Raw genomic sequence first — 14815 nt, forward strand, 5'->3', positions numbered from 1 at the left:
AAATCAATTTGCCTCTAACGGAATCCATTAATAATGGTCTCTTTCACTTCTTACTTACTGAAAACAGTTTTACAAATGGTCCAGAACTCTCAAGGGACATAGCTGTTTCATGACAGTTTCTAGAAAACACTCAACATTTGGCTATTAATAGTTCAAAGTAAATTCAAAAACTTAAACAGCGGGGGCCTGAGCCCATTCATGAACACAGTCTTAATATTACTATTTACTAAGTTAAAATAAAATATGGAGATTTTGATGATTTTTCTTATTACAAAATAGCTAATTTAGATTATTCCTAATATGAAATTATTAGTCTCACACTGTCTTGTTAGATGTCTGGGATCTACTATGGGATGATGATAGAATTGTGATTGTAAATGCCATAGTACTTTTGTTCTTATTTCCCTTAGAGATTTTTGACTCTAACTTTTTGTGTTGATAAAGTTTCTAAATAGTAATAATAAAAACAATGTAACTGTGTCTGGGGGAGACCCTGTCTACAGTCACTAGCTGAGGTAGCTACCATAGTCTTGGTGACATTTTCAACAGTCAGCAAGGCTGCAAATGGCTATCTCTTTCCAGAGTTGCCTGACGTTCTTTGTTCAAACTCTTTTAAGACTATGCCTTGGCAGCTTCACAATTGTTGGTCCGCTAATTACACGCTGTTACTGTGGAGTGTGGTTTAAATAATTTGGAGTCCAGCTTTATTCAGTCGATTATAGAAATGTAAGCTAATTGATGTTACTTTCGGACCACACATCACAAACACATCCTTTCGCACCTGTACCTTTTGTGAATACAGAAGTGTAGGTGTGATTAATGTGTGCTCAGCAGGGGAAACATTGCTTTTAGAGGTTTCATTGCTCTGGTCTTTTATTGGCATACAGTTTTTTTTTATAATGCAAATTGAAAAAGTCTAAAAATGATCTTTGTTAATGTAAATAGCGTTTAGTTGTGTTGACACCCAGAGTGTATCGTTATGTAATAGCATCCGCATTTAAAAACTCATTTTTCTATGGCAGTTCATTTGTAACGTTGATCTCCCTGAGTGTTCTACCAAACCCTAGCATGTAGATATTTTTAAATGCTTCTGTGTTCCTACGATGTCTTTGCTGTGTTATTTCTGGGGATTTTAGACTAACCTTTTGTTTTTCTCCCAGAGAGATTCAATGTGTATTTGATGCCATCTCCTAACTTAGATGTACATGGCGAATGTGCCTTGCAGATTACATATGAGTACATCTGTCTTTGGGACATCCAGAATCCCAGAGTCAAACTCATCTCTTGGCCGCTAAGTGCCCTGCGGCGGTATGGACGTGACACCACGTGGTTCACTTTTGAGGCAGGGAGGTGAGTTCTTGGCTTTCCATACATTTTTTTTTTTCTCAGTGTCTGCTTACCTTCTCCAGGTTCAGGTCATGGAGTTGGACTGGAAGTTTGCTTCGGAAAATTCATGAACTGTGGTCGTATAGAAAGATTGTAGCACAGTGCTCAGGCGTCCAGCATCCCTTCACTCCTAGGGAGGATTCTAATGCTTCACAAATATGACATGAAATTGTATTCATTGATTTGGTGACATGCCACACACTGGAGCTGAGGGGTAAACGGTGCCATGGACTGGGCTCAGCCAAACAGCGGCCAGCTCCCTGTTGCTGGAGTACTTCCTTACTGTAATGCAATGCATACTACGTGAACTAACAGGGCAGATCGTGCATGTGCGGACCACTGAACGCTTCTCAGGTTGCAGATAACTACTTACTATTTAACAAACGGCAGAAATGCTGGAAGTGCTCGATTCTAAAACTTGCTTATTGTTATCCCACGGAGCCCTTTTAGGGTGTCCTTGCTCCTGTTAGAGGCAAATGTGGGAGTGAAAAGAATACAGAACCAATTGAATTGGGTGAACCATGGCCTAGAAAGAGATCCTTGTGGTCGATGTTTCATTTTACCTCTCCACTCATTATTCTTCTCCATAAGAGTCTAGGTTCCTTTTAAAGGCAATAAATAAATAAATAAATAAATAAATAAATAAATAAATAAATAATTAAAACCAGTCACCTTTTGTATTTTAAAATTTCAAATGGCTCAGGTTTTAAGAACTACAAGGCCATCAAACTAATCATTATTCTAGCATGGAATGGAGAGGACTTCACAAACCCCAACCCCTAATTGAAGAACTGTGGATGGTTAATACCTGCTGGGGGGTTGGGGTAGAGTCAGTTTTCTTTTTTTTTTTTGGTTTTTTTGAGACAGGGTTTCTCTGTGTAGCTTTGCGCCTTTCCTGGAACTCGCTTTGGAGACCAGGCTGGCTTCGAACTCACAGAGATCCGCCTGCCTCTGCCTCCCGAGTGCTGGGATTAAAGGCGTGCGCCACCACCGCCCGGCCAGAGTCAGTTTTCTTTAAGGGCATGGCTTCTGGTAGGTGGACCCCACTCCAGTGGATGGCCTTATATCCAGGAGTATATAAAGAGCACAAACTGGATAATGGGTTATTTATTAAGCAAAAACAAAAGTAACAACAACAAAAATAGGTTGAAGACACAAAGTTGAGTGGTATGTTGGGAGATAGGGAGTCGGCGATGAATCTGGAGGAGTAGAAGCTAATATGATCAAAATACATTGAATGGAATTCTTGAGGAATTGACAAAAATTTTAAAATGAAATGTAAGCCCATCTATATATATCTTAAAATTGCCCTGAAGTTGTAACAATCAGGTTAAAGTATTTAAGGTAGTTGGCTGATATTAATTTTTTTTTTTTTTTTTTTTTTTTTTTTTTGGTTTTTTGAGACAGGGTTTCTCTGTGTAGCTTTGCGCCTTTCCTGGAACTCACTCTGTAGCCCAGGTTGGCCTCGAACTCACAGAGAGCCACCTGCCTCAGCCTCCCAAGTTCTGGGATTAAAGGCACGCACCACCACTGCCCGGCTGTGATATTGATTTAAAGAGAGTAAAAGCAGAACTTTGAACACTGCCCAAACCTCTGACTCAGGTGAATACATGAGAGTGATGAGCTCAATCAGTTTACCTCATTTCAAACAGAGCCAGAGTAGTTAACATTTACTTTTTGGAAATAAGATCAATTTAATGTTTTCACAACAGTCTAAAAAATTAAAACAAAATGTTTTTCTTCCACATGTAGTTCTCCTTTGGCTTGTATTCTTCCTCCCTCCTTCCCTCCCTCCCTCCCTCCCTCCCTCCCTCCCTCCCTCCTTCCCTCCCTTCCTTCTGGTTTTGGGTTTTTGGTTTGTGGTTAGTTTTCTTGTTTTTGAAATGTTGTGTCATGTAGCCCAGACTGCCCTCAAACTTGGACTCTTGATCCTCCTGCTTCCAACTCCCAAGTAATAGGAAGACGGATGTGCACCATACACCTGGGATGTTTTCAAAGATATAGAAGGGAGTTAGCTACTGTCCTGGACAACATTAAAAATAAAACCTTCATGCAAACATTTTTTTTGCATTCCCCCTTTATCTCAATAACCAGTCTACTATTTATAAAGGAAAATTCTTATGGAAAACTAAGAACTTTCTTGGTTGGATGGATATGCTTCCCTGCTTTGAGTCTGTTAGGACTTTTGGAGAAGGGTGGGGGCTTGCAGAACACAGAAAGTGAGTCACAAGGTAATGCCACTATTTCATATTTTCTCTGAAATGCAAATGAAGATGGATTTTTATCATTACCATCAGGATGCTGGATAATAAGATCATTTGTGTTCCCCCAAGTGTGACACTTTCATATCTGCCTTATTTTATTGGTAAAGATAATTTCCTCCATGGTTATTTTTGGATATCTCCAGAACAAGGCAGTTTCATAATAACTAATAGTACACCCCACTCACTCACTTGCAGACGTGAGCAGGAGTGAGGCTCCCACCAGGCACACTGTTTTTACACCACAAATTGGAGGCTGTGACATAAACTTTCATTTCTTCTTTGGACTGGATCTGGGAACATTGGGAGCTAAGCTTCCATGGCTACCTGCACACTGGATTACATAACTTTCATCTCGTAGGAGTGTTATTAAAATCAAATAAAGTCACATGGGAGAATACCTGAGAAAGAGCCTAGAGAATAATAGGCATGTGCATCATCCCAAAGTGACAAAGGAAAGACATCTACATGTCTGTCATAGACTCTGGAAGTAGCAATGGCTTCAAGCATGGCTTGATTCAGCGCTCAGTTGACAAAACTTGGTTTCATTGGAGAGTCTTGCTTCTTCTAGCTTGTCTACTTCCTGAATGTTTTGATGAATTCTGGGAGCTTTAAAGTCATCCCACACATCAGCCAATGGGAGACAGATGGGTAACATACAGTATGTTGACTGTTATAGTCAATGCTAGACTCTGGCTCCCTACTGAGCACTTTATACAAAGCTCACAGGATGGGAACAGAATGGAGGACATCTCCCAAAGCACAGAGTGGGGTTTGTTGCCTTTGAAAGGGAAAAGATGTGAGTTTTCAAAACAACAAAGTGTGTCTATCATAGCATGTCCTTGCTCCAGGTTAAAAGGGCCTAGGGGTTCTTTTGTTTGTGTATATGTCTGTGGCTGTATATATACTTGAGAGTAGATACCTTTGGAGGCCAGAAGAGGGCATCAGATCCCCTGGAGCTGGAATAACAAGTGGTTGTAGTGGCCGGATGTGGGCACAAGAAATCAAACTGCAGTTGTCTTTAAAAGCAGCAAGCGTTCTTAACCTCCATGCCATCTCTGCAGCCCCTGGGATCATGTATTCTTGTCAGCATACCAATCCTTACTTATGAAGTGACCTCAGCTTCATGTTCAAGGAAGACCTCCATCAGTAAGTCATAGATGTATGAAGAGACTGCTGATTTGATATTCTTCCTAAGCTGTGTGCTGGTATATAAACACCCATAACTTAAGCTGAGTTTTGAGAAAGCCCATTGCTCTTTTTTTTTCGTAGTCTGGGCCCATGCAACCAGAGCCATCTACCTTTTCTCAGGTAGCTGTGGGGGTGGGGCTTAGCTAGTGTATTTCTGCCCTTTACCTCCCAGGATAAGTAGATCTACCTCTATTAGCATGGCTTTTTTTTCCCCTTGAAGAAAATTCAGAGAGGAAGCATAGGACTTGTAATGAGCCACAATTGTACCAAGATGTGTCCCTGGCAATAAAAAGTAACAATTCACTTATTCTGGAGACCTGGAGATATATTGCCTCTTTTGTCTGCGGTGTCTGTCTGTAGCCTGCTGTTTGTTTCTGCTTCGGAGCCCTGACATCTCACTTGCGCAAATCAACCTGTCAGAGAGGCTGGAGTTTTCCATGGGAAGATCCAACTGGCAGGGCTTTCTCTAGGCAGCCACATTCCCATGGAACCTTTCCAGAGGGGTTATTGTTTGGAGAAGGGTGGCAGGTGTCCAGCGAGATTCCCTTTTATGTTTCAAGCTGGTTGCTGGGTTCACATGCTTCAGTGTCAGTCTCTGCCTCACCTCCGACTGATTTAAATTAATATCCTGGGCTTTGCTTCTGCAGGAGTGAGAGGCTCAGGAGATGTTTGGCAGAACCTGCTAAATAATTTCCACACATGAATGCCTTTCTTTACTGACCTGAGAGGGAGAGTCTCTCTTGTGCCTTTGGCATCATTTAAAAAGAAATTTTAGGTATGCCAAGAAAGGTGAAAACTTGAATTCCACGCACAGATGCCTCCCTTAAATTTATGGAAAGAGTTTTTGCTTGGGATGGAAGGTCATCTAAACAGACTTGGAAAATAAATAGTAGCCTTTTATGTAGCTCACATTAAATGCAGTCTAACTGGTTAGGTATCTTTTTAGTGGAGAAGTTGGACTCTCTTCTAACTGAAGAGTCTATGCGTAAAGCAAAAGCTGTGCTGCTGTCTCTGGCATGTTCCTGACTTGTGTTCATGGTTCCAAGCCATTGAACATTCTCCAATATCTGAATGTTTTAGAGACAGTCCATTCCTTATTATCAAGGAAGAGAAAGTAAGTGGGCATGGCATCCTCCTTTCTCACCATGTTGAGTAGAGAAATTCACACGGGGTGCTCTGTCTCACCACAGACTTGCTCAGAGGAAATGAATTCCTCTTCTTCTACCAGAAAATGGAAAAGATGGTGTCCTAATTTTCCTTCTGTTGTGATAAAATGCTCTCACCAAAAGTAGTCCCCCAGACTTCCCTCACTTCTGATCCCAAGGGTGAGTTCAGGCCAAGGTCAGCTTTCTCGTCTCCCCCAGACATATTCCATCCCCACCATCTTCAGGCATCCCTGATGTTGTTCTGGGATGTGGTCCCCACCTTTCCTCTGAGATAAAGATGCAATTTGAGACATCCTTCAAAGAGCATCTGAGGTAAAAGCAATGGATAAAGAGAAAGGAGGAAGGGGTTACAAGATACCAAAATGCCTTCCTGCTCTTCAGCGCATGAATGCCTGAGCAGGTTTTTTACTTGTGTTTTCTGAAGAGCTGACCAGCCTGCACTGTGGTGCTGGGTTATATAAAGCCATTAGTCTATTTGATGTGTTTTTATTTTTATTGCCTTGGGCCCTTCACCCATTATACTGTTTGTCAAGGCCTATAGTAACATTTTAATGTGTTGAGACATTCCTTATGAAACAGCTCCAAGCCAATCAGTCAGGCAAAGCAAGTAGAATGGAAGGGCTTATGTGCCAGGATTAGGAGAGGCTGAAGGGAATTGCATGGAAAGGCCAGATTTTGTCCATCCTCCACTCTGTGAGTCATGCAGTAGAGCTAAGGGGCACACATACTTAAGTAAACAGAAGGAAATCCCGACATTTAAACCAGAGGCCACATGTCTGTTCTACTGAGAGTTCTTTCATGAATCTTATCTCTTTATTGCACAGTGGGGAACCTCTTGGCCATTATTGGTAGGTCAAGCCATTTTGGCCCTTACAAAACAAAATATAAATAATGAAACAGGTTGCTGACATCTAAAATCAGCTAACTTTACATACAAGATTTCTTACTAGTCTTAAATGGTGTGAAGCAGCTATAATATTGGATTCCTCTGTATATATAAATACCTTACTAGCTTATTGTAGGCTAAAAATCTTTAAAAAAAAAAAAAAAGAAAGAAAGAAAGAAAGAAAGAAAGAAAGAAAGAAAGAAAGAAACTTACTTCCCATTAGCCTTGTCTCCTCCACTCTCTATGCCCTAGGGGGTCTGAATAGAAAGTCTTGTTTTTTCTACCTGAGGTATGATGGTTAGGGATATGACTCCTGATTCTTTCTGTAAGTGGTAAGCTGTGGCCGTGGCAGTGTCTGTGGCAGTGGTCTGTGTGTGTGTGTGTGTGTGTGTGTGTGTGTGTGTGTGTGTGTTTGTCTGTGTCTGTCTGTCTGCCTTTCTGTCTGTCTGTGTACCTGAATAGTGTGTGTGTGTGTGTCTCTGCATTCATTGGCTTCAGGTGAGTGTCGGAAAAACAATGCTTGATGCTATAGTCATTTTGATTTCCTTTGTTTTTGATCACAGTATTTGAGAGATTTAAATGATATCATTAAAGAAAAGATCTGCATTATGCTTTTCAAAAGGAGACATTGGTGGGTGAGCTGGGGATATAGCTCAGTTGGTAGAGGGTTTGCCCATTACACACAAAGCCTTGAGTTTGAACACAACTACTGCTTAAACCAAGCATCATGCATGCAGCTGTAGACTCAGCACTCATTGTGACACACAGCTGTAGACCCAGCACTCACATGGGGGCAGGTAGGTCAGCAGTTTAAGTCCCTCCTCAGTTACATATTGTTTTGGAGGACTGAACAGGATGATGATACCCTATCTCAAGACAAACAAGTAAAACTCCAGGAATTGTCAAAAGGACGATTTTGTTAAGAGTTGTTCTTGCCAGTTAATGAGTCATAATGTAAAGGAAGTTCTGTCAGGCAAGCATCAAGTGCTAAGAGAGGGAGAAAACATTAGCATGTTAGTAGATTTATGATCAACCTATATAGCAATGGATCAATGTATTTGGTCATAATCTAAACTGTATTTCTTACTGTGAGTTTTGGTCAAAACAAAAGACTTTAAAGGCCCCAGGAGCACCAAGATTAAGAAGTGTGCTTTCAAACTTGGGTGCTCCTCAGCCATCTTCTAGATGCTTCTGAGTAACAGGTGCCTTCTTGTCCTCAAGGGACAGGACAGTCATTTCAGTAAGTCAATGAGCAGTGACCTCTATCATAGGAGGAACAGCAAGTGATTTCTTCCCCTTAAAGAATCAGTTAAAGTTGATTCTTCCTCTTAATAAATTCATGTACTTTGTGGTAAAAGAGATGTGGAAAAATCACAAAGCCTTGTAGAGCTTTGTGCAGGAAGTGGACTCGAGATGATACAGCGACTTACATTCAAAAGAGGTGACAGCAGGGTTTGCAATGGCGCATGATGTCTTCACGAAACAGTTGATGAAGAATGTGTTGAACCTTAGCTTTAATACATTATCAACTGGGCACAACTTAATGATTACAATCCCATAATCATCACTGATTGAAACCAAGCTCTTTCTCCTCTTTACCAGCATCCCCTTCTCCCTATCCTCATACATCCATATTCATGAAATTGAAGCTAAGCAGGGTCAGCCATTATTTAGCCCCCCCCCATGGCTGGGGTCCTGGGCCAACTATGGATAATTAGACTGGGGTGTATCTTTCTTGTGTTATGACACTAATTGCATGTACTGGATAAGTACAAAAAAGAACAATGGCTTGAAGCTGGAAACTTCCTTAGTTCTTTATTGTGTCATAAGTTTTTCAGACGTAAACAAAACTCACGCATTAAGTAAGGCAGAGTTCATGCTATCAGCAAGAAGTTCTGAAGTGGAAAGAGGGGGATTTAGACGGCTAGCTCCTTTAGAACAAACAAATACAACCTCTTATCATTGTTGTATATATTCATACCAGAACTCTTTTCAGTGTTACTGCACATGCTTTGATTCAAATTCTTTAAAGTATTGGCAGTAGTGGCTGGAGAGAGGGCTCAGCAGTTAGGAGTACTGGCTGCTCTTACAGAGGACTCAGGTTTGATTCTCAGCACCCACATGATGACTCACAACAGTCCTTAACCTTAATTCCAGTTCCAGGGGATTTGGTGTCCTTTTCTCACCTCCAAGCGCACCAGTCATGCATGTGATGCACAGATGTACATGTAAACAAAACACCTATACACATAAAATAAATATTTTTAAATTAAAAATACTTGTAGTAATTAAATATATTTGTATATGCACGTGTAGTGATATTGTGTTCCCCAAAATACATTGTGCACTCTAATAAACTTATCTGGGGTCAGAGAACAGAACAGCCACTAGATACAGAGGCCAGAAAATGGTGGCACTCACACCTTTAACCCTAGCATTCTGGAGACAGAAATCCATCTGGATCTCTGTGAGTTCAAAGCCACACTGGAAACAGCCAGGCATGGTGACTCACACATTTAATCCCAGGAAGTGATGGGAGGAAGCAGAAAGGTATATAATGTGTGAGGACCAGGAACTAGAGCCTGGTTAAGCTTTTAGACTTTTAGCAGCAGTTCAGCTGAGATCAATTTGGATGAGGACTCAGAGGCTTCCAGTCTGAGGAAACAGGATCAGCTGAGGAACTGGCGAGGTGAGGAAGTTATGGCTTGTTCTGCTTCTCTGATCTTCCAGCGTTCACCCCAATAACTCGCACCGGGTTTGATTTTATTAATAAGACCTTTTAAGATTCATGCTACATGCACACTAAAACATATGCAATTATAAAGAATTTGTTTTGTTTTTATCTAATGGTGCCTTGCCAGTTCCCTTTATCAGTTTATTTCTGGATTTTTGTGGTCTGGGGTGGATATGCCCTTTCTCTAAATGTTTGACTTCAGTTCCCAAACCCATATACATTGTTTTCCTTGAAGAATTTCCCATGTGTCTCATACATTAACTCAGCAGAGTCCTGCTCCTTAAGGAAGGGTGATGGGTTGCATTGGATCCAGCATGTTGACATGATGCTGGACCAACATTTTGTATGTAGATTTGGAAATGAAAGAATTCCTAGGGCTGTCATCTGTGGGGAAATTAGAATAGTATTGAAAAAAGACAGAACCCCATTTCCTCCGGGAGCTTACAGCCCATGTAGTGGTTTTCTGCTGAAAGATTGTTCCTGGAGTGGGAGGAGGGATCAGTACCACAGGGATCCCTTTGGAGTGTGGCATTATACTGAGGATGGAGAAACAGTACTTATCTTCTACTTCAATTTATAATAAACAAGACAAAACACCATTCAGTACTTATCAGCTAGGAGTGTTGATTCCATGCCCACTGTTAGAATAGTTAATTGGACACTGACCATTTTGGTCTAGTTAATGTTATTTAGCAAATGTGATCATGAGCTCGAATCACATTAAGAATAAATGAACTCAAATGGCATTACTGTAACCCCAGCACTACAGGAGGCAAACACAGAAGGGCTGTTGCAAGTCAACTCGGGCTACCTAGAGTTCTAGACCAGCAAGTGCTACATAGCATGACCCTGTACTAAAATTAAATGAGCAAATCTTGTCATGCTGACATTCTGAGAGCTGGGTTTTCAGAAGTTTCTTGCTTTTGTCTTCACAGGATGTGTGAGACTGGTGAAGGGCTATTTATCTTTCAAACGCGAGACGGCGAGGCCATCTACCAGAAGGTCCATTCTGCTGCATTGGCCATAGCTGAGCAGCATGAGCGCTTGCTGCAGAGTGTGAAAAATTCAATGGTATGTTTGGAATGTCCTCTTTCTGCCCTGCACATGCCACCGTAGACTGTGATCTGGGAATGTCCATGATGAACAACAAGGCCCACTTTACATAAGCAGTTCGTTTCTTTCTTGACTTAACATTGTAGGACATGGATTGAGTGCTACCCCTAGAATTCCCAATGTGACCAACTGATAAACCATCTACTTTACACATGACTGTTTGCATTTGTGTGTACACTCCGCAGGATGCTCACTGACAGCTGCCCTTTCAATTTCAAATGAGTGAGTTTCTTAAGCATGTAGCAAGCACAAATAAAAAGAAAACAAACAGGAAGTAGCAGGTAGAGAGAAGCAGCAAATAGATGGCAAAATATCAAGGCAGGTGCTTATAACATCAACAGAAAAGACTCGGGTAGCCTGGCTGAGAGCAAGCAAAGGTAAAAACGTCAAATGGCGGCTTATAACATGCAGCAGAAATCACTTGGGAAATCCCGTCTGGGGCATCCAGCTGAGTCTTTTCTCTCCATGGATGAATTTCTGTTCCTATTCCTACTTCAGGCATTTTTTACACCCAAAAATAAACAGTAGTGTTGTTTGTCTGGAATGGTTTGCCTTCTACCTGTTCTCAAGAACACAATGCACCCTTAGCTGCTTGCTGTTTCTCTCTTTCCATAAGAGAATCAGGGGGTCACTGGACAGGGTTCTTTAGAGGACACTTTGAGATAAACATGCTTGAGACAGAAGAGGGTGGGACGTCTCAGTAAGCTTAAACAGCAGGTGGCAGTTCATCAATGTAATTTACATTACAACATTAACGCTGAATGAGTGTGTATTAACATCTATAGATTTAGCTATGTGGCTAGCCTGCCTCTGCATATGTATGCATATCTTTATCAGAATTTATTATTTCCAGCCAACAAATGTGCCTAGAAAACACAAATGAAAGAAGGCTGAGGGAACTTGGGGAGAAATATTCCAGGCTCAAATGAAGGATTTGAGTTTGTGCTAGTATGAAGTGGGTAACTACAGGGAATGAGCTGCAATTCAGTTACAGATGTTTTTTGAGACAGGGAGAGCCTGAGAGAGCACACAGAGCCATACATCTGCTATTGTATGAAGATGCTGACATGAGCATGCACACATGAGTTTGGAACACCTGTCTTTTGTATTGCATGCTGCTAGGGACTCTGACTTAAAGAAAATATAATAATTCTTCAGTATCTTATAGAAGGAGAAGACATATTTCTAGAAATCTTTAAGATTTTATTTATTTATTTATTTATTTATTTATTTATTTATTTATTTATTTATTTTTAAATTTGAGACAAGGTCCCTCTATGAAGCCCTGCCTGTCCTAAAACTCACTATGTAGACTGGGCTAGCTTCCAGTTCACAGAGATCCACTGCCTCTGTCTTCCAAGTACTGGGATTAAAGGCAAAGCCTGGCTCTTTTATTTTTATTTTTAAATTTTGTGTATACATATGTGTTTCTGGATGAGGGTGCATGCATATGAGCTTAGCAGGTACCCACGGATGCCTGGAAAGGGCATCACATACCCTGGAGCTGGAGTTATAGGCAATTACAAATAGCATATGTGCTGAGGGAGGGGAATTGAATTCCAGTCCTCTGCAAGAATAGTATACCTTCTTAACTGCTCAGCCATCTCTCCAGACCCAAATACCAAGAAATATTAAATAGAAACACAAAGGACAAAAAAAAAAAAAAAAAAAAAAAAAAAAAAATGACTGGAAGACATTAAAAACAAGAGGAGCTCATGTGGCATTATAATATTAAGGAGATAGGATTACAATTTGAAAATGTGCATGTAATGTTTGTTTTGGGAATGGTCTTCTTGGGGCTAGAGCTCACTACTGAAAGAGAGGAGAGAGCCAGGGCTGTGTTGCACATTCTGGACCAAGAGTTGGATGTATGATCATAATTGCATTTCAGAGGTGGTTGGTGATGTACACTCTGTGAGATCTGGTGGGAACTAAGGGAGTGGGAGAGCCAACTTGTGTAGGAGATGATTTGCCAGGTTTTTGATTAAACATTATTCTGGTGTTGCTGTGAGAATGCTTCTGGATGAGATGTCATTTTAATTGGTAATTTGAAGAAACAAATTTGTATTCTGAGGTGTTAGAGAGCTTCATTCTACTGGTTGGAAGCCTAGACAGCTTAAAGGGAGAATGAGTTCACTCTCTTTGCTTGATGGTCTTGAGCTTGCACAATGGTCTTTTGCTATCTGTAAACTCAGACTTGAAGTGACACCATCAGTGCTTCTGGATCTCAGGCCTTCATATTACAGCTCAAAACTGCTGTGGAACAATCCTTTCCTACACTATGAATATGTATCACTCTCATTGGTTAATAAAAAGCTGATAGGCCAGGTAGCTAGGTAGGAAAGTCAAACTGAGAATGATGGGAAGAAGGAGGATGCAGTTAGGACAGGTGCCAGCCAGCCTCCAAGCAACCAGGAGGTGTAGAAAATGAATTAATAAGCCATGAGCCACATGACAAAGTATAAATAGAAATATGGGTTAATTTAAGTTTAAGAGCTAGCTAGTAATAAGCCTGAGCTACTTTCTGAGCATTTATAATTCATATTCAGCTTCTGTCTTGGTTATTTGGGACTGGGCAGTTGGGACAGGAAATGTCTGTTTTCACAAGACCCCCTCACCTTCATTACAATCTCTCTCCCTCCCTCTCTCTTCCTCCCCCTCCCCACCCACCTCTCCCTGACTAATCTAACCAGCATGGAATAGACACAGATAATGCAGACACAGGCCATCACTGTAATTGTGCTCATGATTGCTGCCTTGTAGGCAAACCTGGTTCCAACACCAGCACTACACCATTACAGCTTTGTGGAGTAGAGTAAAGTTCTAGATTTTTCTAAGCTCCAGTTTTCTGCTTCACAGAATGAGAAAAGTAGTAGAAAATTATGTTTCCATGAGATCTGCTCACAATACATTTGGCATAGCCCACTGCTGAGTAGATCCATTGTTTCAGGTTGATCTCAACAACAGCTACATCTTACACCACTCATCTGTCTGTCTGTCAGTCTGTGTCTGAGTAGAGGCAACCTAAAGATAGCATTTGGAAGGAGCGGAGAGTGAAGCAACATGATAGCTTAGGTCACAGACAACTGCAGGAACCCATTGGAAGAGCCACATTTATTACAAAATCCATGTATCGTTGAAGAGCTTCACACAAAGGAACACTGACCAGAGACAGCAAGGCCTCTTGCTTCTGCCACACAGCAAGATACCTATTGCCAATTTTTGAGTGTGGAGCTTCTGAGGTTTTAACCTGTAGGTGTATAACAAGCAGAATTGTACTGAACACACGACTTACAGTTAGCTTTTAAAAAGAGAACACCCTTGAGTGTTGATCCTCACTGTCTACCTTGCTTGAGGTAGGGTTTCTTGTTTGTGGATGCATGCTTCATACGATAGCTTCAGGATAGCTGAACTGGGAGCTTCTGGGACAATCTCCTGTCTCCAGCTCCCTATCCCTGAAGTAACAGTGTGATGACAGACTTTCTCCACTGCATGTGGCTTTACATGGAGTCTGGGGATTCGAATTCAGGTCAGGTATTATGTAACAAGTGCTCCCTGAACTATTGCCCCAGCCCACAGCTATCTTTTTGAAAAAGCCTCATACAACATCCATGTTTTTATATAGCAAGCATCTATTGTGTGGTTATATAGTACTACACTATACAATTTTTCCATTAATTTTTAAAACTATGCTTCAGGGGCTGGAGAGATGGCTCAGCAGTTAAGAGCACTGGCTGCTCTTCCAGAGGACCTGGTTTCGATTCCCAGCATGCACATAGTGGTCACAACTATCTGTAACTTCAGTTCCAAGGAATTTGAATCCTCGTCTGGTCTCTATGAGCATCATGCATGCAAATGATGCACAGACATGCATGGAGGTGAAAACCCTGACCACATGAAATAAAATAAGCACATTTAAAACCATGGTTCGGTGCAGTACTCAATCTGCATGCATGGCGACAACTTAGTGTCAACTCTTAAAGTTTAAACATGGAATCAAAGGCTGTGAATTCTTTAACAGATTTGAATTTGATTCCAAATGGCCTTCCAACACCACTTTCTTTTGGCACATGTGGAC

The 14815-nt window shown here is 41.2% G+C and overlaps 1 protein-coding gene across 1 annotated transcript in view; it reads left to right on the forward strand.

The window, feature by feature from the left end:
• The window catches only part of Dok5 (docking protein 5), a 153996-nt gene that overhangs the window by 103786 nt on the left and 35395 nt on the right, over positions 1–14815 (forward strand). The window contains exons 5-6 of the mRNA XM_028885104.2: positions 1161–1350; positions 10560–10695. Of these exons, the coding sequence (XP_028740937.1) occupies positions 1161–1350; positions 10560–10695 (326 nt within the window). The remainder of the gene's footprint in view (positions 1–1160; positions 1351–10559; positions 10696–14815) is intronic.

Source organism: Peromyscus leucopus, chromosome 1, assembly GCF_004664715.2.
Source record: "Peromyscus leucopus breed LL Stock chromosome 1, UCI_PerLeu_2.1, whole genome shotgun sequence".
NCBI classification, from domain to species: Eukaryota; Metazoa; Chordata; class Mammalia; order Rodentia; family Cricetidae; genus Peromyscus; species Peromyscus leucopus.